This window comes from Girardinichthys multiradiatus, chromosome 17, assembly GCF_021462225.1.
Source record: "Girardinichthys multiradiatus isolate DD_20200921_A chromosome 17, DD_fGirMul_XY1, whole genome shotgun sequence".
Classification (NCBI taxonomy): Eukaryota; Metazoa; Chordata; class Actinopteri; order Cyprinodontiformes; family Goodeidae; genus Girardinichthys; species Girardinichthys multiradiatus.
In genome coordinates, this window is record NC_061809.1 from 17,347,368 (window position 1) to 17,369,020 (window position 21,653).

The window sequence follows — 21,653 nt, forward strand, 5'->3', positions numbered from 1 at the left end:
TTTCCATAGAACACCATATTTTTCTTTAACCTTTTTTGAGACAGTTTCTGATTTTCCTTAAATAGGTTGACCTAGCAGAACTTTATGACAATTGGCAGGTAAAATGTGTAACATTACTCACATTGGTACAAAGCACTTTTAAGCTAGAAAAATATGCATCAGGAGGCCATAATTAAAATGTCTGGCACCTTTCTGAATTTGTTTTGCAGAACAATGGCATAAAAGATCATTTGAAACTGCTGACAGATCAAAACTGGCTTATAAAGGGACCCCAGTGTTGTTGTTAAAACAATTACCGAAGGCAACATGACAAATACAACTGTTTTTGCATTATGCATCTAAACAACTTGTTAAATAGTAAATTTTTAGGTTCATATAAATATAGTTAACTATAAGCTTTAAGAAAAAAAATATTAATTGTATTAATTTCTCATTTAGTCTTTACATTTTACATTTACATTCTCTGAATAAGAAATTATTTTAACATAGCTGTTCAATAAAGCTGCTAAAAGACAAAAATTGGCTGTATTTTAAATGATGAGCTGGTAGCTTTGCCCAGGAAAGTGGCTTCACTGCAGGCAGGGACCAAGATTAATGTTAGGTTCATAAGCTGCCATGTAAAGCTGATGATTGCTGCATGAAATGTAACCCTAGCTCAGACACAAACAATAGAACTTATTAAATCAGGAGTATTTAATTATAGCATTGTTGACCATTAAACTCAATATTTTATCCAGCATTTTAAAACCTTGTACATTTGTCAACTTATTGTATGTGCTCACAGGTAGGTAAAGGAGCCAGGTTTATTCTACTAAGAGATCCAAATAGAGGTTTAATTTGGAAATCAAGGTCCCAGAGTCTGGAGGAAATGGAGGCACAGAATCCAAGCTGCTAGAGGTCCAGTGGGAAGTTTCCACAGTCAGTGATGATTTAGAGTGCCGTGACATCTGCTGCTGGTCCAATGTGTGTTTTTTTTTTAGTCAGAGCAGTTGTCTATCCAGACATTTTAGAGCCCTTTATGCTTCCCACTGCTGACAAGCCTTTTGGAGTTGCCGATTTCATTTTCCAGCAGAACCTGGCACCTGCCCACCCTGCCAAAGGTACCACTACCTGTTTTATCATGGTATCATTCTGCATGACTGGCCAGAAACAGCAATGTGTAAAGAAGAAGATGACACACAACAGAGCCAACAATAAATGAGCTGAAGGCAGCTATGAAAGCAGCTTCCTTAATACCTCACTGCCATAGTCTGATTACCTCCATGCTGCATAGATGCAAAAGGAGCCTCGACCAAGGACTGAGTGCATCTACTGTACCGTTTATGGACATACTTTTTAGCAAGCCGACATTTGTGTATTAAAAAACGTTTTTATTGGTATTACATTTTCTAAGAAACTATATTTTTTGAGAGCTTTTCTTAGCTGTAAGACAGAAATAAACATGAATCCATAAACGTTGGATGACTAATTTGTATGAAATTGCACCTGTATGCATATTTTACTTCTTATCCATGTTTAGAGACGGATAGTGTGGAAAAATGCAGTTATCATAAGAATCAAGTATTCAAACAAAAATTCTGCACAAGAAAAGTCAACTTAGTCAATCACACAATTACAAAAACAATTCCAAATTTCATTTATCTCAGGGTTTCATATTATAAATGATGTTTTTTGTTCTTCAAAAAGTAAATAATTTTAATACTTACACAAATAGCTAACTCAGGTAAAATCATTTTGTTTGTTTGTCATTATTTATATATAAACCATAGTAGTATTGAAATTTTAATGATGATAATACCTCACAAGCTGTTGTCTCTTTATGAATGTACACAGCTAAACCGATGTTTAGTTGTAGATGTATACAAGCCCTTATGTGCTGCTACACAAACGCTCTGATTAATAATTGAAATTAATCGCTGGTGGTGCTAACTTGTTGATCCTCGATGTGCTCTTTAGACTCTGAAAACAAAGGCGTGCTTCCCACCCATATACAGAGTAAATCAAATGGAGAGGCTGAGAGAGAGAAGCAGAGACGGCAACGTGTTTTGAGAGGCCCTATCAAGTGGCCATTTCATCGCTGCTAATTGATAATGCTCCATGACTAACACACCACTGACTGGCCTTTGAGCTTAGTTAGCTAGTATTTTTTAAAGAATCTTAGCAGCCGAACCAGGGGGGGAAAGCAAAAGAATGCAATTCTCAGCTGGATGCACATTAATTCAAGCTTAATAACAACAGGGATAATAGCCAGCTAAAGGCAACAGCACATGAAGGGGAACAAGTCATTGAAAATTATATTTCTGCTTTTAGGTTTGTCAAAGTTGCTATTTATGTAATTGTGTGTAGCCACCTAAAGAACACTAACTGTTGATCTTGTCTCATTTGTAGAGTTATGTATTAATTTTTCTAAACTGATTTGGCTTTATTTGAAATAAAACTTGTCAATATTTGTCAAAAGTCCAGCAGTCATATGTTTCTGAATTATCAGACTACCATATGATGTTACTCCTTATTTGACTTATGCTTCTATTAAAATACTTTTTTTTATCATGTGGGCTAAACTGGCTATACAATGATTCACAAACCAATATATTTGGTAATGTTTCATATATATAAACCTCAGATTCGTCTATGTTCTTACCTTGAATATGATGAAGGAAGTCCACTTTGGATTACCTGCATGGCAGTCAGCTCTTTAGATTGGGCTTCTAAAAGAAGGTGAAATGTAATCCTGTGTTATACAGGTCCTTCTCAAAATATTAGCATATTGTTATAAAGTTCATTATTTTCCATAATGTCATGATGAAAATTTAACTTTCATACATTTTAGATTCATTGCACACTAACCGAAATATTTCAGGTCTTGTCTTAATACGGATGATTTTGGCATACAGCTCATGAAAACCCAAAATTCCTATCTCACAAAATTAGCATATTTCATCCGACCAATAAAAGAAAAGTGTTTTTAATACAAAAAACATCAACTTTCAAATAATCATGTACAGTTATGCACTCAATACTTGGTCGGGAATCCTTTGGAGAAATGACTGCTTCAATGCGGCGTGGCATGGAGGCAATCAGCCTGTGGCACTGCTGAGGTCTTATGGAGGCCCAGGATGCTTCGATAGCGGCCTTTAGCTCATCCAGAGTGTTGGGTATTGAGTCTCTCAACGTTCTCTTCACAATATCCCACAGATTCTCTATGGGGTTCAGGTCAGGAGAGTTGGCAGGCCAATTGAGCACAGTGATACCATGGTCAGTAAACCATTTACCAGTGGTTTTGGCACTGTGAGCAGGTGCCAGGTCGTGCTGAAAAATGAAATCTTCATCTCCATAAAGCTTTTCAGCAGATGGAAGCATGCAGTTCTCCAAAATCTCCTGATAGCTAGCTGCATTGACCCTGCCCTTGATAAAACACAGTGGACCAACACCAGCAGCTGACACAGCACCCAGACCATCACTGACTGTGGGTACTTGACACTGGACTTCTGGCATTTTGGCATTTCCTTCTCCCCAGTCTTCCTCCAGACTCTGGCACCTTGATTTCCGAATGACATGCAGAATTTGCTTTCATCCGAAAAAAGTACTTTGTACCACTGAGCAACAGTCCAGTGCTGCTTCTCTGTAGCCCAGGTCAGGCGCTTCTGCCGCTGTTTCTGGTTCAAAAGTGGCTTGACCTGGGGAATGCGGCACATGTAGCCCATTTCCTGCACACGCCTGTGCACGGTGGCTCTGGATGTTTCTACTCCAGATTCAGTCCACTGCTTCCGCAGGTCCCCCAAGGTCTGGAATCGGCCCTTCTCCACAATCTTCCTCAGGGTCCAGTCACCTCTTCTCGTTGTGCAGCGTTTTCTGCCACACTTTTTCCTTCCCACAGACTTCCCACCGAGGTGCCTTGATACAGCACTCTAGGAACAGCTTATTCGTTCAGAAATTTCTTTCTGTGTCTTACCCTCTTGCTTGAGGGTGTCAATAGTGGCCTTCTGGACAGCAGTCAGGTCGGCAGTCTTACCCATGATTGGGGTTTTGTGTGATGAACCAGGCTGGGAGTTTTAAAGGCCTCAGGAATCTTTTGCAGGTGTTTAGAGTTAACTTGTTGATTCAGATGATTAGGTTCATAGCTCGTTTAGAGACCCTTTTAATGATATGCTAATTTTGTGAGATAGGAATTTTGGTTTTTCATGAGCTGTATGCCAAAATCATCTGTATTAAGACAATAAAAGACCTGAAATATTTCAGTTAGTGTGCCATGAATCTAAAATATATGAATGTTAAATTTTCATCATGACATTATGGAAAATAATGAACTTTATCACAATATGCTAATATTTTGAGAAGGACCTGTATTTACACAATATGATCTGGGACAGTGTTGTGAAAAAATTTGCTTTTTTCCATTAATAAAAGATACAATCATTTTAAAAACAGCTTTTTGTACTTCAGCTTACCTTTGATGTTAAACTTTGCTTAATGACTTGAAAGATTTAAATGTGACAAAAGCATAAGTAGAGTAAATCTGTTGGGGGTAAACATTTTTCACAGCACAGTAGTTATACACAATCAATAGAAACATTATCAATGTAAAATGGTAGAGAACTTACAAAGATACTCAATTAAGTAGTTAAATAAAAGATTTTGATATTCAAATCTGATATTTTTTAGAAAAAACGTCAATAAAATTTTATTTATATAGCATCTTTCACACATGTCACAAACAGAGCATGACATGACACTTGCAACCTAAAGGTGCGTGTGTGTGTGTGTGTGCGTGGGTGTGTATATATATATATATATGCACGTTAGATATTTTGTTTCCCAGGGGCACATAAAAAAGAATACTTTTTTACATTCCTATATATATATATATATATATATATATAAGGAGCAGAAGCAATGTTGCTGAAAAACAGTTTGACTATTATTTTTAAAACAAAGGCAGACTGACAAAAGCGAGGCAGCCATGCAAACGGCGCCACCGGGCCCTTTGACCACCATCAGCAGGCAAAGTGTCTTGCCTAAGGACACAACATCTTAGTTTTACTAACGCAGCATGTACAATGATAATGACACGTTGAGAGCTCAAAATGATAAAACTGAGTAGTTTTGCTGTTCATATTTCCAATGATCTGCTTTTACAGGGATACCAACTAATTGAGCAGGTCTAATTTATTCTATTACAATCTCTCCAAATTTCTTTCAAAAAAAAGGGGGGGGGGGGGGGGGGGGGGGGGGGGCAACGTGTCTTTGGGCAAGACACCATGGCACACTGCCCCCTGATCAGCTTATTAGTGTATGAGTAAGAATACAAAATAAACAATTGTATATAGAAAAAACTGCATGTTTCATTGGATTAGTAAAAATGTCCTTGTAGGTATATGAGTATGCACATTTATCAATTTTGGTTTCAAAATTATAAACAAACATGCTTGTTTTTAAATGTTAATAAAAATTGGTGCCAACCAAAATAGAAAAACAAGGCCATAATATATAACATTTGGATTGTTTTGTTGTATTTATTTCACCTTCCTCTTCTGATGTCTTCTTGAATGTGAAAATGTAATGTACTTAATATATTTACTGAAATTGCTGCTCAATCCCACAGGTTATTCAGTGCGATTTTGGAGCAGGCCACAAAGGGAGATGGGGCCACTCCGATTGGAGGGAAGGCTGCAGGCTTCGATGTCAAGGCTCTGCGGGCATTCAGAGTGCTAAGACCGCTAAGACTGGTCTCTGGAGTACCCAGTAAGTACTGAAAATTGTGGGAAGAAAAAATGAATGGGGCATCAGGTGGAAAAAGGTTATTGGGAAATGAACCTCATATTACTGCTTGATGCCACACACCAGATGCACTGTGAATTTTCCCATCTCAAAAATATAGACATTCTGGGCAACAGATGACTTGCCTATCTGTCTATCTATGGGACTACAGAAATCAATACTGTAGAAGGTTATGTGACACAAAAGGAATGGAAACTGTGGGTAAAAAGGATACCAGAGCACACTTCTCTGTGTTTATGCTCTCTGTCCTCAGATATACAATTCTGTCTTGTTCAACTCATTGTTTAGATTAAATCCTCTCTATTCATTTGGTATCGTCACAACTCAGTCATTCATGTCTCCCAGGTGATGAGCATGCTGCTTCATTAACGTGCTCTCAGCATTATTACTTCCAAAATAAATCCTGTGTGGGTGAACTCAAGAGTAAGGAATCAAAGTGCTTGTTCAGAGTACTTAGTAAGAAGGTGAATCATGTCATTTAAGCTTTAATATATTTAATAACCTGTACTGTGTTATGTAAATTAAAGCAACAAGTTCGAGAACCGATTATAGTGTTCTGGATCACTGATGGCAGTTTTGCACTTTTTTTTTGTTGCAAAATTATATGTAACTGCATGACAATCTTCACTGCAACACAAATGTAAGCTGAACTGCTTGATTTGAGATTATATGAGTAGCTTATTTCCAAAAATACACAGAGATACCATATTAACATCAATTTTACTTTGTTAAGATGTAATTGTGTTTTACAGACGGAATGTCATTGGTTAGAGCTGGATACAAAGCATGCTGCAAGTGCATGGTAAATTCATACGAAGAACAAATGGAAGAGAAATTGCATAAATGATGCACTAACCTTAATCTACAGTGCCAGCGAAAAGTTCACATTCACTCATGGACATTAGTGTCATAATTCAGGCTTTGCAATTATGCAATGAATCTTTTTCAGGGTGTAATGAATACATAAGCAACAACTAAAAACAATTTAAATTAAAATTAAAAACTAGATCTAAGCTTATAATGTTTAATGTTTCATGATTCAGAATTACACAGAGAGAAGTCATATTTTTATAGCTATGAAAAAGCTTTTAGCATAATTGTTACTGGATGTTTGACTACTCTTCTTATCAGAACAGGCAAAGTTTTAACAATCTACCAAATCTTTCCAAAAGAGTTCACGTCAGGGCCATACTAGGAGCTTAATGTAAGGCTGCTTTATCTATAACCACACCCAACTAGGTCCAAATATCAACCACCCAATCAAAATTCTATCTTCAGACAAAAGGAAATTGGTCAGAATGAAGGAACAATCAAAGAAACACCAAATGGACTGAATTGATGTAGCTTTTTCCTAGTCATTGCAACTACTCAAAGCGCTTTATACTGGAGCAACATTCACCTAATTGCACTCTGAAAGTGCACCTATTCATACAAAGACATGCAGCTCGGTAGGCAACTTGAGGTTAAGGGCCTTACCCAGGGGCAGATCAAGAAGTGGCAGGAGGAAGCTTTAATCGAACCCTCAACTTTCAGATTATGAGACGACTACTCTTTCCGCTGAGCCACAGTCAGTAACATGGAACCCTATTATAAACTGGAAGCTGCTGAAACACCAGTGTCACTTTCTACAGTGAAGCAAGTTTAACAACATCGACTATGAAAGACAACCCTGCTCCCAAATCAACACTTTCGAACCCAACTGACATCTGCAGCTTCTTCCACAGAGAAGCAAAATGCCTTCTGGCATTACATTTTTGTGAGATAAGACAAAGATTGATCCATTTTGGTCACAATGGAAAGGTATATGTTGGAGCAGTCAAGATGAGGCTTTGAAACACTAACACAGCCAATTATGGTAGTGGCAGCATGACGATTAGGGACTGGTTTGCTGTGGTACTGGTACTTCAACATCAATACAAATCAAAAGAGAGATGGCTGAAACCTGGACACAGCTGTTTGCTTCAACAGGAAAATAATTCCAAACACACCAAATTAATGATGGAGGAGATGAATAAAACTGTTTAACAATAACCCAAACCATTAGGCCAAGAAACTAAACAATTTACATGAGCTTTGGTTAATGGAGTGTTCAAATATTAAGCTACAATGATGCCACCACCTCTTTTTACCATGTAAAACTGCACTGTATGTGATTAGCAACAGCTGTGTCTTAAAACCTTTTATAAGAAAGCAATTATTTTAATAAACACATTTTTATATATTGTATTGAAAAATGCAGTATCAGATTTCTTTGCAATCTCTCATATTTACATACCTTGGAGCAGCAGCTTTCCTACTAATTATTATATAGTATGGACAAATTGTCCATCAGTATCCAGCTTCATGGTGAGCACTTCACTAATACAATTTACACTTACTATATAACTGCTTCCATACAGGTTTCTGTCCTGATATGTCCCTACTTGGTCTTAGCCATTGTCCTTGTGCTGCAGGTTTACAGGTTGTGTTGAACTCCATAATCAAAGCCATGGTTCCTCTGCTCCACATTGCCCTCCTGGTCCTCTTTGTCATCATCATCTACGCCATCATTGGCCTGGAGCTCTTCATGGGCAAGATGCACAAGACCTGCGTTCACAACCATTCAGGTAGTTGCATGCACATATTAAAAGGCAAGCAATAAGAACATTATTTTTTAAAGATGAAAGATAAGTACTGGTGTTTACTGCCCTATTTTACCCTGCCTATTTTTGTTCATTTTAAAAGGTTGACTGTGCATGAACTTAAATCTGTAGTACAAAGTCATCCATCAGAAATACAGGGTGAAAAGAAAAAGAATGCATACCTTAAACATTTTCATTAATTATTCACAACATCATTTATTTTTTAGAGTATGAATGATTTGTACAATTATTGAAACAGGAGCTGTCATAATGATTGAAACAACTTTAAGTACAAGGTGTTTGATGGAAATGGATTGTAATGTTGTTATGGTAATGTTATCAGCCCCAGGATAGGCATTACCTTTGCATAGGTTGAGTGTCGATAGACTATTCTCCTATCCATCACCCTGGAGAGTTTAATTTGTATAATTAATTTAACTATTTTTCACATTGGTTGGATTTTTTTTTTTTAGCTGTTCTGGTCCAGTAGTACCTGTGACTAGGATATATTTTTATTATTGTAAAATACATGAGTGATTTCCCTGCCATTACACAAGGGAAGCACTCCACCCATCAACAGCACCACCCACCCCTCAAGAAAATCCCGACATGTAGTAAATCTTTAAATGTCTTTATGTGCTACCTATTAATTGTAGCGGGAGAGGAACTATATTGTTTCCAATCTATGGCAAAAAGCAAAAACAAGACTCTATGCATGCATGTAATGCTGAGTACAAATCCTGCCTCAGTTGTGCTAACAACACAATTTTATGTTGATTTAGTTTCAAGTTTTTATCAAAAGAGGAAAAAGTGTTGAAGTGTGTGTATGATGCAAATTTCCAATAATGTAATTTGATGCAATAATTTACCATTTAATTTATATAAATCTAAATTTATTTTGCTCTCCAAACAGATGAATATCCATTTATGTATTTCCATGTTGATGAACAAAATTCCACCTTTTGTCACAGGCACAAATGCAGAGGAAAAACCAGCACCATGTGCACCTGACGGGGCTTATGGTCGACACTGCATGCAGAACGGAACAATCTGCCAAGTGGGTTGGGAAGGCCCAAATGATGGTATCACCAACTTTGACAACTTTGCCTTTGCCATGCTGACTGTATTCCAGTGTATAACCATGGAAGGATGGACGGACGTGCTGTACTGGGTGAGCCGTTCACCACAACTGTTATTTATTTTGTTGCAGAAAAGAAAAGATTCATACAAAGATTCATTAGAGCATGAGATATAACACACACATACCCTGAGTTTGATTATATCTCGATTATATTTCTGTGCAGACAATGCAGTGTAATTGAAGGTACAGATTAATTTGGAGCATGTAGAAAAATTCTTTATTCAGGTGTTAAATAGGCACCTTTGTGTGCACACGTGTAAATGATCCACAAGAATGTACAGCATGAATAAAGACATTAACTCTTCCTCATTCACAATGTATTAGACTGTTAAATCAAACATTTATAAGGCTGGTCCTTAGGGTTTTTTCTACCTCTCCATAGGTCACTGGGCTGCAGATGGCCTCATGTAGCTTTGTCATGGATTTTATAAGAAAATCTGCTGTAATTCAGAAATAATTTGGTTTTTCTAGTATGTGTATATTATATTCAACAAATGCTGGCCCAAGGCATAAGCAAATACAGTAGCTACATAGGGCCTAAAAACCTACAAGGGTTTGCCAGGACCATTTGCATTAGAACGGTCTTTTACATCAGTGGTAAACATGCAAATTAAAATGTGCGATCCTTGATGTTTAAATGTTAATCATAATCAGGGTCAGCTTCGACAAGTTTGTGCACAAACAGGGAATTTGACTTCGGTTCCACTTTGCTCTCAGTGAAGAGTTTTAAATACAAACACATAAATGGGGAAAATGAAAATAAAAATTTGCACAGTATATATACAGTGTTTTTACAAAAGAGAAAGACAAGCTACAAATATACATGGTGGTGACCTGGGCACTCTGACTGTTAAGTGTTGATCAGACTGACAGCCTGGGAGAAGAAACAGTCTCTGTGGAAGCTCTTTTTTGCAAATAGTGCTTTGTAGCACCAACTTGAAGGAAAAAGTCGAAACAGTTTGTGTCCAGGGTGTGTGGATTTGCAAAGGTACTAGCTGCCCATTTCTTGACCCTACAACCCCAATTCCAATGAAGTTGGGACATTGTGTAAAATGTAAATAAAAATGGAAAACAAATTCATTTCAAACTACATGCAACTGCATGCACTACAAAAAAACATAAATTCATTGTAGAAACTGATACTTTATTTTTTTATTTTTTGCAAATGTTCACTCATTTTGAATTAGATGGTTGCAACACGTTTCAAAAAACTCGAACAGAGGCAACAAAAGACTGGAAACATTGAGGAATGCTCAAAAATCACCTGTTTGGAACATTTCACAGGTTACAGCTTAATTGGAAACAGGTGAGTGTCACGACTGGGCATAAATGAAGCAGCAAACAAAAGGCTCAGATGCAAGGATGGGTCAAGGTTCACCACACTGTGAACAACTACATAAGCAGTTGTCCAACAGTTTGAGAACATTTCTTAATGTACAATTTCAAGGAATTTAGGGACTTCATAATCTGCACTCGATAATATCATGAAAGATTCAGAGAATCTGGTTAAATTGCTGCCCATGATCTTCATTCCCTCAGGAGGCACTCCATTGAAAACCGACATCATTCTGTAACAGATCATTGTTACAGAATGTCAGTTAGCACAGTTTGTCGCTACATCTACAAGTGCAAATTAAAACTCTACCATGCAAAGCAAAAGCCATATATCAACAACACTCAGAAGCACTGTCGGTTCTCTGGGCCCAAGCTCAACTGAAATGGCTTGGCACAAAGTGGAAATGTGTGCTGTGGTCTGACGAGCCGAACTTTATAATTGTTTTTTTGTAAATCATGGACGTCATAGTCCTTTCAGCCAAAGAGGAAAAGGACTATCCAGATTGTTAGCATCACAAAGTTCAATGGGGGCATATCAGTGGCAATGGCATGGGTAACTGTTACATCTGTGAAGGCACCATTAATGCTGAAATCTACATACAGGTTTTGAAGCAACATATGCTGCCATGTCTTTTTTGGGGATATCTCTGCTTATTTCAGCAAGACAATGCCAAGCCACATTCCGCATTAAAGAAGTGTGGGTACTAGACTGGCCTGCGTGCAGTCCACACCTGTCTCCCATTGACAATGTAGGGTGCATTATAAAGCGCAAAATATAACAATGGAGACTCTGGACCGTAGACCAACTGAAGTTGTACATCAAGCAAAAATGGGAAAGAATTCCAACTACAAAGCTTCAACAATTAGTTATTGTTAGTGTCCTTATTGAGAGTTGTTAAAAGTAAAAGGTTAAAAGGAAATGGGATGTGAACATGCCCCTGCCCCAGCTTTTTTGGATTGAGTTGCAAACATCAAATTCAAAATTTGCAATAAACCAATAAAGTTTAACAGTTTTAACATTAAATATCTTGTTTTTGTAGTGTATTCAATTGCATATAGGTTGAACAAGATATGCAAATCATTGACCTGTACAAGTTTTGGATGGAGGAAGGTTAGTTCTGAAGATCCTCTCTGCGGGCATAATTGTTTGTTGAATTTTGGACCTGTCCTGTTTTGTGGATGAGCCAATCCACACAGTGATGGATGTGTATGGAACAGACTGAAAAAGGGCAGTGTAGAAAATGACAAGCAGCTCCCATGGCAGGTTGTACTTCTTGAGTTGGTGAAGGACGTACAGTGTCTGTTGGGTCTTCTTCTGAACAGTGTCTGTGTATGAGGACCATCTCAGGTCCTGTGAGCTAGAAGTAATCCACAGTAAACACAGGGTTATTGAGGATGGTGAACGGATGCAGTGTGTGGAGTGTTCTCTGGAGGTCTACCATCATTTCCACTGTCCTGACCGGGTTACCCTCCAGATGGTTCTGACCAAACCAGTAGACCAGCCGATCCACCTTCTATCTGGGTTGATGGTGTCAAAGGCCAGTCTGAAGTCTGGTGTACGTCCCTGGGTGGTCGAGATGGTGCAGGAAGAAGTGTAGTCTCAAATAGACTGCACCTGTTTGCCTGGTAAGCAAATTGCAGGTGGTCTAGCAGAGGGGCTGTGATGTGCTTCACATGCTTCAAGGCCACAGATGTCAGGCTCTGTAGTCATTTAGTTCTGTGATGGTGGATTTCTTGGGTACTGGGATAATGGTGGAGCGTTTGAAGCAAGGCGGAACCTCACATAGCTCCAGACACTTGTTGAAAATCTGAGTGAAGATCGGGACCAGTTGGTCAGCACAGGTTCTCAGGCATGAGGGGGAGACATTGGCAGAACCTGGAGCTTTCCTGGTCTGAGGCTCAAAGAGCCTATTTACAATCCTCAGGGATCTTACATCCAGATAAGGTGGGTCTGAGGAGAAGGGGGGTGGTTGGTGCATGGGACGCTTTTGTGTCAGAGTGAGATGTGGACAAGCTGGTCGCAGGTGAACAGCTGCTTTTATAACCTGCAGTATAGGATGTCAAGCTTGTCTGCCAGATGAGGATTCTGCTCAGGGTGAGGACATGAAGTCCTGTAGTAAATAATGTTTTTCAGACCATTCCCACCTGATGTTGGGTCATCTGTTGAGAAAATGTTTTTCAGCTTCTGATGTGCAGTCTTGTGGTGGGATGTAAACATCGGTCAGAACAAAAGAGGAGAGCTTCCTAGGTGAATAAAAAGGTTTATAGTCTATTAAAAAATGACTTCAGATAGGGGCTATATGTCTTCTGTAATACTGTGAAATCAGTACACCAACGTTCATTTGTGTAAAAGCACATTCCATCTCTTCTCTTTTTCCCTGAGAGCTCCACGCTGTGCTCCGCTTAAAACAGATGGATACCCGGCATAGTGCACACCAAGCCAAGTTTCAGTGAGACAGAGGGTGGCAGAGTTTTTAGACCTCAGAAGCAGAAGTTCATCTATTTTGTTAGCCAGGGAGCAAACAGGAGGGATTGAGGACAAAGGTGTACAGAGTCCCAGATGCCAAAGCTTCACAAGCACCCCGGGCATAGAGAACCGTTGCGGCCAACCAAGATCTCAGTGAGGTTAGGGTTAATGAAAAATTTTGAAAAAACGCAAAGTACACAACAGAGCAAAAGGCCGAGGTTGCCATCCACGGTGCCATCTTGATTGCGTAGTTACAAATGATCTGTAACAGCATTTTTCGGCTGTGGATGGATGGATGGATGGATGGATGGATGGATGGATGGATGGATGGATGGAGATAGATAGATAGATAGATAGATAGATAGATAGATAGATAGATAGATAGATAGATAGATAGATAGATAGATAGATAGATAGATAGATAGATAGATAGATAGATAGATAGATAGATAGATAGATAGATAGATAGATAGATAGATAGATAGATAGATAGATAGATAGATAGATAGATAGATAGATAGATAGATAGATAGATAGATAGATAGATAGATAGATAGATAGATAGATAGATAGATAGATAGATAGATAGATAGATAGATAGATAGATAGATAGATAGATAGATAGATAGATAGATAGATAGATAGATAGATAGATACTAAAAATATTTCCAGTTTAGAAAAAATATCTACACTTAAATAAATGAGGGTATGTTATGCTCTTTTATTCTGACAAAAATTATTTAAAAAATGAAATGTATGTTTTGAAATTCATTGTAATATAATTGTAAAAATAATAAAATCAGTCCTTCGTAAAAAAAATTTTTTTTTACTAAGACCAGCAAAAGTTTGTACTTTTGTGCACTTCTATTCATAATTGCAAATAATGCTTTTTTTATTTCATGCCAGATGATTTTGATGACATTGCCTGTGAAGTATAGCTTTAAAGCAAGAAACATTACAAAATTTAAGTTGACTTTGACAAATAAATTTTTTTCAAAATTATTAACTCTAAATATGATAGCTAGCATGTATTATGATGTTCATACAGAAAAATATATGAATATGTAGTGTATGTGTGTGGATTGGTTTTGTGTGTGCACATGTATGCACATGGAACAGATAGCCTACAAGCTCTGGACCCCTTCTGTTGCTATTCTGACTCTGCAGTCTGCAGACACATTCAGACATAGAGCTTTTCAGAGTAAATAAGGCAAACTGTACGTCTGACATACATTTGTATTGTACTTGCATTGTCATGGACATTCTGGATGCATAAATATATCAAAGAATATCCAGCATCCACTGCAGTAAAAGCAAATGACAAAAAAGTATTGTTTTTTTTTGTCTACCTAACTAAAATAAAGTGCTATAATAGACAGAACTTGAAATTATCATTGGGGCTGCTTAGATTCTTTTTCTTCTGTAGTCAAGAGTTTAGATATCGCTCTTTATTCCATTGACATCAGCCCCGCATCTGATTGGTCCCAAATTAAATATTCCAGTGAATGTCCCACAAATTCATCTCAATAAACAAATCCTGTCTTAAATGGCTTTTTGTTTCAAGAAAAAACCTAAAAGCAACGGAGCAGCAATTTATACACATACCTTTAAAAAGAAAAGTGTTCAACAGCTCAAACATTTATTAAGGTTTTTTTTTAAAGGGTTTTTATTATTAATCAGATATATGACAAGCTTTGCCTTCTAACCAACTTCATTTTCAGCTCTTTTTAACATGCATGTTTTTTTTCTCTTTTTACACTTCATCTTTTTTAAAACTTTAAGACACTTTTCTATGGACTTCTGCTGCCTCGAACATTTACTTTTTTTTTTTTTCCCTCTTGTTCTAATCCATCTCTTGTTTCTACCTTTTTAATCTTAACCTATTTGTTCCCCCTGTTAATCCTCTCTTTTTTTCTTCTTTTCCCATTCTACCTCTGCCTCTCCTCTCCTTCAGATGCAGGATGCTATGGGCTATGAGCTGCCATGGGTCTATTTTGTCTCTCTCGTCATCTTCGGCTCCTTTTTCGTTCTCAACCTCGTTCTGGGTGTGTTGAGCGGGTAAGAGCTTACGCTGTTGTCATGTACATGCGAATGCGTATTGTGTGTGCCGTGCTTATATGTCTTGCTTTAGATGTGGAAACTGATTATTGAGACTTTGAAATAATTGCAAGGTATAAAAAGTTATGTAAAAAAGTCAAAGACATACAAATATAGCCATCCACTGGCTTTCTACTACTTTGCTCTCTAAAAGAAATGAAATGCAAACTAGCAGAGGTGTAACAACTTCACATTAAAAAGATCTTTCAGCATTAAAATCTCACATTATCCAATTACAGTCAGTTTGTGACATCTTTTGGGGAAGTAAGTTTAGCCTATTATTAGGAGCCTCAGATAGCTATGTTTATGGCTGGTCATTTCACTCCTTCATATTTTGTACTCTTGTGGTTTTGGTTGTTTTATACCCAGCTTTTTTGGATGCAAATTGGAGACACAGGATGTTTATACCAACTGTGCGCATTGGTATGCACCAGAAGAGAACTGGTGTTTTGAACTAGTCAGTCAGTCAGTTATTTTCTACCGCTTATTCCATAGTGGGTTGCGGGGGAGCTGGTGCCTATCTCCAGCAGTCTATGGGTGAGAGGCAGGGTATACCCTGGACAGGTCGCCAGTCCATCGCAGGGCAAAACACAAACAACCATGCACAGACTCATTCATACACCTAAGGGCAATTTAGAGTTACCAATTAACCTAACAGGCATGTCTTTGGACTGTGGGAGGAAGCCGGAGTACCCGGTGAGAACCCACGCATGCACGTTTTGAACTAATTTTCTATAATGTACTTATAGTTTACTGTAAGGAAACATAGTTATGTGTATGGAATGCCAGAGCTGCCATAAATGTGCTGCAATTGTGTTCGATAATGGCAAAATGCTCTAAGACACAGTATAACTGTAATGTCTTCACTGAAGTCATAATGGAAGTACTTCTTCTAAAAAAAATATATATATAAAAAACAAAACAAAGCAGATAGAAGTCACTTTCTTTCAGATTTTGCTCTATTTGTTCTGGCATTTCACAGCTTTGTACCACTATTGGGCCCCGGCTCCACTCTGAGTCCGCTCCACCTAACTTAAGTGAGTTCGACCTGTACTAACCTTGATTTTAGATGGCTCAGCCTGCGATTTAGCTAGCACCGATTTTTTTCTTCTCTTCATTTTCATACGATTTTAAAGTGCACCTCCTCTTGCTGGTTTGTTCTGGCAAACAAAAACACATTTTAAAATTGTTTAAATATCTCAACACTATTATTATTCTGATCAAATTACATATTTGGTAAAATGACTTTGTTAAGACTCAAAATTAAAAGTTTAGGACTTCAACTCAACTCGAGACTTGCATGCCTTGACTTTGGACTCAATTTGGGACCTTCATGCCTTTACTTGGCACTTGACACCTGAGACTTACAGTAAAATTGACCTGAGACTAACAGTACAATTACTAAGTCCCACCTATGTACCATGTAAAAAGCAAGTTCTTAACACTTGGAATCTATTAAGCAATTGTGGCACTCCAAACAGTTTTTGTAATATGAATTTTGCACCCACTGGTATTGCAATGACAATAAATTTTGCACATATTGTTTAGCCTTAAAGAGAGCCCATTTTAACTGTCTTTAGCTTTTAACATTAGCATTGACCATGATTGGTAGGTTAGCATTAGTAACTGTAAGCATCAGTCTCTGTACGTGCAAAATTCTTTTTTTGTAAATAAAAATTAAACTCTGTCCCTCATCTGCTGCAGAGATATTCTTTCATTGATGTGTCAACGTAGCGTAGAGTATGGGACTGTTGCTCTGGTTGGAAACAACAAACATTTTACTTTCGTAAAAACAAACTAAATGTAGACTGGTGACATTCAGAAAGGGTGTTGTCTTTTCTTGTTGCTTCACAGCTTGTACTACTTGAATGTTTAGCAATACTTCAGAATAAAATGTGCATTGTTTCCTCTCATTATTACTGCACAAATGTCAAATATGGCTTCACATTTATGACTATTATCTCAATTCTTAGCCATAAAAGATATACTTATTTTCCTTACATTGATCACTTACCACAATAAGACAAGTAAAAAAAGAATGAAGTCCATTCATATTAAATGAAATTAAGCTTTCTTTGAGTTTCAGTTTATGAGTTCTCACATTTTTTCATGATTCACAGACCTTTTTTGAACCCTTTAACCATATTTTTGTCTCCATCACGGCTACATATAGAGGCAACATTGAGTCGTGTCTGAACGAGTTCAACATGTAGCCTCAGCTGGGAAATACAGTCTGTCGCTCAGTGGGCTGTAGAGTCTGTAGACTGTTACCTTAACTGTGAGATTTCCAAAAGGCTGTCAATTTTAAAAATCCAGCATGTTGCATGACAAACAAGAGGCTGAATGCTGAAAGTCATAAAATAGAGCACCTTTGCTAGTATGTTCAGCTTTCCTGGTATTTGCTAAAATTTCTTCTGAGTCAATTTAACCATTAGCTAATTGAAGGAGACGTCCCCAAGGTGGGTATACATTTACCGTATTTTCCGCACTATAAGGCGCACCGGATTATAAGGCGCACCTTCAATGAATGGCCTATTTTAGAACTTTTTTCATATATAGGGCGCACCGGATTATAAGGTGCATAGAATAGAAGCTACTGCAGTCAAACGTTTGACTGGGGTTGCGTTATGCATCCACTAGATGGAGCTGTGCTAAAGAGAATGTCAACAAAACAGTCAGATAAGTCAGTCAGTCAAACTTTATTAATACACTACAAACCAGCGTTCTGATAACTCCATTCACTCTCATGGTAAGGTCTCCTCTACATAGAATTCTATTGAATAGAGCCAACCGCACGTTAGGAATGCATTGGAGTCTATGAAGTTGAAGTTGAAATCAAACGTTAGTTAAAACGTGAAAGGGAACTTTTCCCTGATTCAGTAAACACGTAAAAGAAACAGTTTGATGCACTAAATCAAACGTTAGTACTGTTAACCTTTCCTGTTTCTGTCCCCTGACCGTAGTCTGATGACACAGGGGAGACGCTTTCTCCAGGGCCGAAGTTACTAGTTTCCTCGGGGTTAACTCCCTCACTCATACGTTGCTGAGTTGAGCATGAAGAAACAGCATCAAAACACTGAGTTGTTGACGAGATTCGGGGTTCTTTTTAATGACTTTGCAGCACGTAAAAACACAGGGCTTACAGACTCATACACCGCTGCTCCGGTCGCCGTCTCTACCCACCCCACACACACAATAATACCGACGTCACTCCTTCACTCTTGATTCTCAGCTACGGCAGCACACAGCGCCACCTCTGTCCGGAGGAGTAATGTCAACATCTTCCATACACACACACGAAACATACACCCCACACACTGAGCTTCTAATCACATATAGTTCAGGCATTTCCTGCAACAGTACATTCAAACGTTATACACACACAAGTGGTGTTGGACTAGGAGTAAGCACAGTACAGGTGTTTACCGCTATTACTTCGGCGACGCCCCTGACTACGGTAGCCGTAATGCTGCAAGCGGTGCGGCTTTGTAGTTTACCAGTCGTACTGAAACATTTTGACAGAGCGCCGTGTACAACCAGTATGGATCAACCAATTAACCAATTGATCCATATATAAGGCGCTCCGGATTACAAGGCGCACTGTCATTTTTTGAAAAAATTAAAGGTTTTTAAGTGCGCCTTATTGTGCGGAAAATACGGTACTTAAAGTAGTAGTTGGCCAGTTTTTCTACCCCCAAAACCTGAGGTATGAACGACCAAAACTGAAAAAATAGTTTATGACCAAGGGATAAAGTGACCATCATTCACCAAAGTAAAGCTCTCTTCAGTGGCAGCCTAAATAAACAGCCAACAAGCTTCCATAGTAAACTATTTTCTTCTAAAAAGTTTCTCACACCTTTTGTTTTTCCCATAGCTTCATTTTAAAGCACATCACTGATAGTTAAATAAAAAAAAAATTTCTTCTATCAGAAACAATTTCACACCACACAGGTTTGTTGCTAGAGCTAAGGTAGGGTGTGTTCTAGCAATAGAAAAAAATGAATTTGAGCTTTCCACCAGTGCATTTTTGAGTCACAGTTTTCCATCAAGCATTGCTAGAATCTCATGAGCTGGATGTATTGTTACACCCCTATTAAAAGGAGCTGCAAAATGTCTCTTCTGGCTCGTTTAACCACAAATTAAGATGTTGATAATCAGTCCAATCATTTTCTTTTCTTTTCCACAAGCTTGGAAAAATAACACATGTGCTCAAAGATGATCAAAGATGGATTCAAATTTATCATGTACATTTTCGAAAGTTGTATTGGGGACACATCATGTCACAACCTGTATGTGATGGACACATGAGCACACAAACGTCTACCCTAGCTATGTTCTTTCAATTTGATTACATCACGCCCAAACATTTTATGTTCTTATTGATTGCTAAGTGACCTTCTTGTTTTGCTTTTTTAGTCCCACAAAAATGTAGTTATGCTTTGCACTTGAGATGTTTCTGGAAGTATGAAAGGTGACGTAGTTTCTGTATGCTTATGATTTCCTTCTCTAAGTACGGCACTTGGGTGCATTTTTACTCTTCTTTGCCAAGTCACACTGTTTTAGCGTGAGCACCTCCTGGTCTGCGAGGACACACAGGGGTATAAATAATTCACCCCTCAGGTCATTCACTGGGGTGGAATGCTAAAAAGTCCTGCACTGCAGGAAAAACACACGGGGAAAAATTCTTTCTTCTGAGGCAAGAGTGGAGCCTGGAGGAAATAAGGCAATAAAGATAGAAATCATGGGATTAATTATGAAATACTAAACAGGAACAGCATTTAGTTAATTATTTTTAAGATGTTCCAGATCTTCCACATATAATTATCCTAACAATTCTAATAAACTTACATGTTACATAAAGATTATATTTAAATATGAAACTTTTAATCTAATAAACTATGGAACTGAAACTAATTTCATTAAGGATATTCTTGATTTTTTTTCCTGAATTAAATTATTTGGAAAGGTTGGAGTCCTGGAGAGTTAACATTTCATCATGAGGGCTATAATTATATCCAATTCTTGGGAGTCTTGCCGCACAGACTGTTCATGTGTCTAACTAAATAAGGACGTTTTTCCTCAACAGGGAATAAGCCTGAAAAGGCTGGTTTTGATGTGTTTATATGAAATCAGAGCGCTTTTAGACAGATAATGATTTTATGATGAGATAAATAAGCATGATCTGGTTCCTAATATAATTTATAAACTTTATAAGACAAGTTGTTTATCATGTGAGTTTTTCATGACTTCATTCAAAAGGTTAATTCATGACAGTTCAACAAAATAAACAAAACATTCTTTTAACATTCATGTAAAATTGATATGTTTTTGAATATAATCTGCAAATATGAAATGACTCTGTAATAATTTTTATTTTTAACTACTTCCCTTGCTCCCTTCTTCATCCCCCTTTTCATTCCCATGAATGTCTCTCCCTTTTATCCCATCATCTTTCTTTTTTATACTTACTCTCCTTTGACCATTTTCTCTTCCATGCTCCATATCTTAGGTGAATGACGCAGTAGATTACAGGTGGCCCTGGGTCTATTTTGTGACCTTAATCATCATCGGCTCCTTCTTTGTACTAAACTTGGTTTTGGGGGTGTTGAGCGGGTAAGGGCAGACCAGAGATGATTTAAAACCAACTTCTCCTTCCTGCCTCACTGCTGTGTTTCTGGGGAAAATGGGGAGTTTAGTGCCTGGCCTCCTGGCTCAGAAAATCTATGTTTATTTCCCTTCCCTGTCTGTTACTTGTGTTGTTTGCATTAAATATGATATGCATAAAGAGGAATGTGTTTCTGTGATACACAGCCTTGTGAAAGTATTCATACCCTTTGACCTTTTCCATATTGTGTCCTGTTACAACCACAAACTTCCATTTATTTTGTTCAGACTTTATGCTAAACAAAGTACCACATCATTGTGACGTTTGTGATCAAGGAATACAGGATATAGTTTTTCAAATTTTTACAGATAAAAAACTGTGCCCCATTTAATTCCATTAAATAAAATCCAGTGCAACTATTTGCTTTCAAAAGTCACCTAATTGTTGGTGGCAGAATCATGCTTTGAGGTTGCTTTTCTTCAGCAGGGACAGGGAAACTGGTCAGGCTAGGACAGACATCCATGTCTCAGCAGGACCTTAAACATACAGACAGCTACAAAGCAGTGGTTTAAAGTATTTTCTTGTGTTAGAATAGTCTAGTCAAAGTAT

At 37.8% G+C, this 21,653-nt stretch overlaps 1 protein-coding gene across 1 annotated transcript in view; it reads left to right on the forward strand.

Annotated features, from left to right (window-relative positions):
- Positions 1-21,653, forward strand: part of cacna1c (calcium channel, voltage-dependent, L type, alpha 1C subunit) — a 290,444-nt gene that overhangs the window by 168,101 nt on the left and 100,690 nt on the right. Inside the window, exons 5-8 of the mRNA XM_047389522.1 lie at positions 5,603-5,742; positions 8,232-8,384; positions 9,371-9,570; positions 15,297-15,400. Of these exons, the coding sequence (XP_047245478.1) occupies positions 5,603-5,742; positions 8,232-8,384; positions 9,371-9,570; positions 15,297-15,400 (597 nt within the window). The remainder of the gene's footprint in view (positions 1-5,602; positions 5,743-8,231; positions 8,385-9,370; positions 9,571-15,296; positions 15,401-21,653) is intronic.